Source organism: Xenopus laevis, chromosome 1L (assembly GCF_017654675.1).
Source record: "Xenopus laevis strain J_2021 chromosome 1L, Xenopus_laevis_v10.1, whole genome shotgun sequence".
Taxonomy (NCBI): domain Eukaryota; kingdom Metazoa; phylum Chordata; class Amphibia; order Anura; family Pipidae; genus Xenopus; species Xenopus laevis.
The window spans coordinates 88,452,382-88,454,646 of NC_054371.1; the positions used below are offsets into that span (position 1 = coordinate 88,452,382).

Genomic DNA, 2,265 nt, shown 5'->3' on the forward strand with positions numbered 1-2,265 from the left:
GAATTGTAACTGTAAATATTGTTTCTTGCTCGTGTCTTTTTAAATGTGGTCTTGTCCTTGTAAATAATCAACATTTATATAAGCAAAACAGTTCAGTAATTGTTTACGTTGCTCTCTGTTTTCATTAATCTTTCGGTTTCTGGCAGATATTTTTAATTTCCAATAAGGAGAAATGACCTCTGATTCGGCCTAATTAAGAGATCTGCCTCTAAATGCTTCGACTACAGCAATATATTTTTCTATAGTCTTGCATTGGTGTTATTTCTTGCTCTTATTGGAGAAGGGGAATCTCCCTTTTTTATTAATCTTACTGGAGAGGCTCTGTAGTGCCTGTAATACATTTCATTTGTAGAGACTGTTAAAGTGAAAATTGACTGTACAATTGTATTAAAGCCTGTTGTTGCATTTCATGCATGACTATATTGAATTACTTAGCTTTTTTTCTGCAGCTATCCCATTTGGCATTTAAATTACTGCAATTATGGATTATCTTCCATTCAGTCTATTTTCAGAGCTTGAAGGTTGCCTTGTTGTATCCTAATACTACTTCACAACATATCAAAGTGGGACTGCAAAATTGCTTTTCAGCCAACATTTGCTTTTCCTATTTTTAATGAATATAAAACTACTATCTAGTTATCACCTGACCTTGCCATATCTATGGTGAATACAACTGCTGACAGGCAAAGCTATAGAGCAGTTCATGTGGGCTTGAAATCACCAATTATATGCAGAGTAACCCTATTAAACCCAATTAAACTGTGTCTTTGCATGTAGCTAGTGGTACATTACTTCTAGTGGAACACCTTCCTGCTTAAAATCTGTGTAATTGTGCACACGATTTTCAGTCTATATATGCTTGTAATGCATTTTCCTTTGACAGTAAATTCATAAGCATTTATATCTCTTGTACATTTCTGTTACTTTTTGTGTGTATTGTTTAGAATAAAGAAACCTATTGTAGCTGCTTGTCCTGGCAGTAAGTTTACTCTTATTATTGCAGCAGAACTATCCATTTGGTTCAGGTCGGATGCCTGACTTCTTTACTGGGATTAGGGACATGACATTGAAAGGGGACTGCACTAAAAGTGTGTTCTGCATGGTTTGTTTATACACAGGAATTTAAAGTCAGCATAAGGTCAGATCACACCACATTGCTGGCAAAGGTCTCTGCCATAAAAATTAATGGGGGAGATCATCATACAGTGAAATCAAAGGGCAGATTGTCCAAATAACTTACTGCCCATTAAGGAAGGTAAGAGTCCAAACGTTGCAGGAAAACACATAATTAAATGAAATTTATGCCTATTTACTCTCTTAGATACTGTACTGCTTGGAATTCCACCCTGAGACATGGTTAACTTGATCACTTTACTCTGAAGATATTCACAGACCAAATGTATTACCTCAAATGTAAGCATGGACCAATAAAATCCAAACACCATTGATCTCTAAATGAAGAAATGCAATTTGTCTAATCTAGAAACTATTTTTGCTACAGTATGTGCCAGTATCTTACCAAACATACTTTTGTAATGGCAAAAAGCTTTCCTTCTGCTTCTACCAGCCATTAGGCATTCATCACCCAATGGAGCAGTGTGAAGGGTGGCTGACTCAAGCCAAGACATGCCTGTATAACTTCAGCTTTGATGAGTATATGCAAAAAGGCAAGTGGATTTCTATAAGAAATACATATATATGTGTGGAGAGGACATCCACATTTTACCATAATTTTATAATTTCAGGATACAAAGTGGACATATACAGGTGGATATGTCCTCTTCACAATAAAAATATTTTTTTGCAGAAAATGTTTGACCCTTTAGAATAAAAAATCATGCTACAAAGTTATTACATATGGCAATATCTGCATGTTTTATTGCTGCTGCTTTAATAAAGAATAAGGATCACCGGCTCAGTGAACATAGTGTAAGCCACTTAAACCGCTTAAGCTAGTGCATGTTTCCTCTGCACAGGATACCACCCAAAGTACAAATATGAATAGCACACAAATAAATGATGTACTTAAAAAGGGGTTAATTTTTTAGGCATGGATGAGACACACAGTGGGTACGTCAAGACCATCTTTGCTTTTTATAAAGCAACTAACAAGTGCATTATACAACGTATATAACGGCTCCATCTAGTGGTCCGATTTAATGCATTTAAACTTACAGTAAACAGCACAAAGCACTCACACATCGCAATTTATAAAATCTAAACATCTTTTGTTACAATTACGAAAAGTACCAACTAAGTCCCATG

At 35.4% G+C, this 2,265-nt stretch overlaps 1 protein-coding gene across 5 annotated transcripts in view; it reads left to right on the top strand.

The window, feature by feature from the left end:
- The window catches only part of prc1.2.L (protein regulator of cytokinesis 1, gene 2 L homeolog), a 25,690-nt gene extending 23,919 nt beyond the window's left edge, over nt 1-1,771 (top strand). For 2 of the 5 annotated variants that reach the window (XM_018252887.1, XM_018252914.1), the window contains one exon: nt 1-963. This exon is cut by the window's left edge and continues 201 nt beyond it. Coding sequence is in view for 3 of the 5 variants with exons in the window: in XM_018252897.2 (XP_018108386.1) it covers nt 1,322-1,366 (45 nt within the window). In the remaining 2 variants the exon portion in view is untranslated. Of the gene's footprint in view, nt 964-1,321 lie in introns of those variants that run through there. The other 3 variants (XM_018252897.2, XM_018252905.2, XM_018252881.2) reach the window with 3 other exon arrangements.
- Nucleotides 1,772-2,265: the final 494 nt, after the last annotated feature.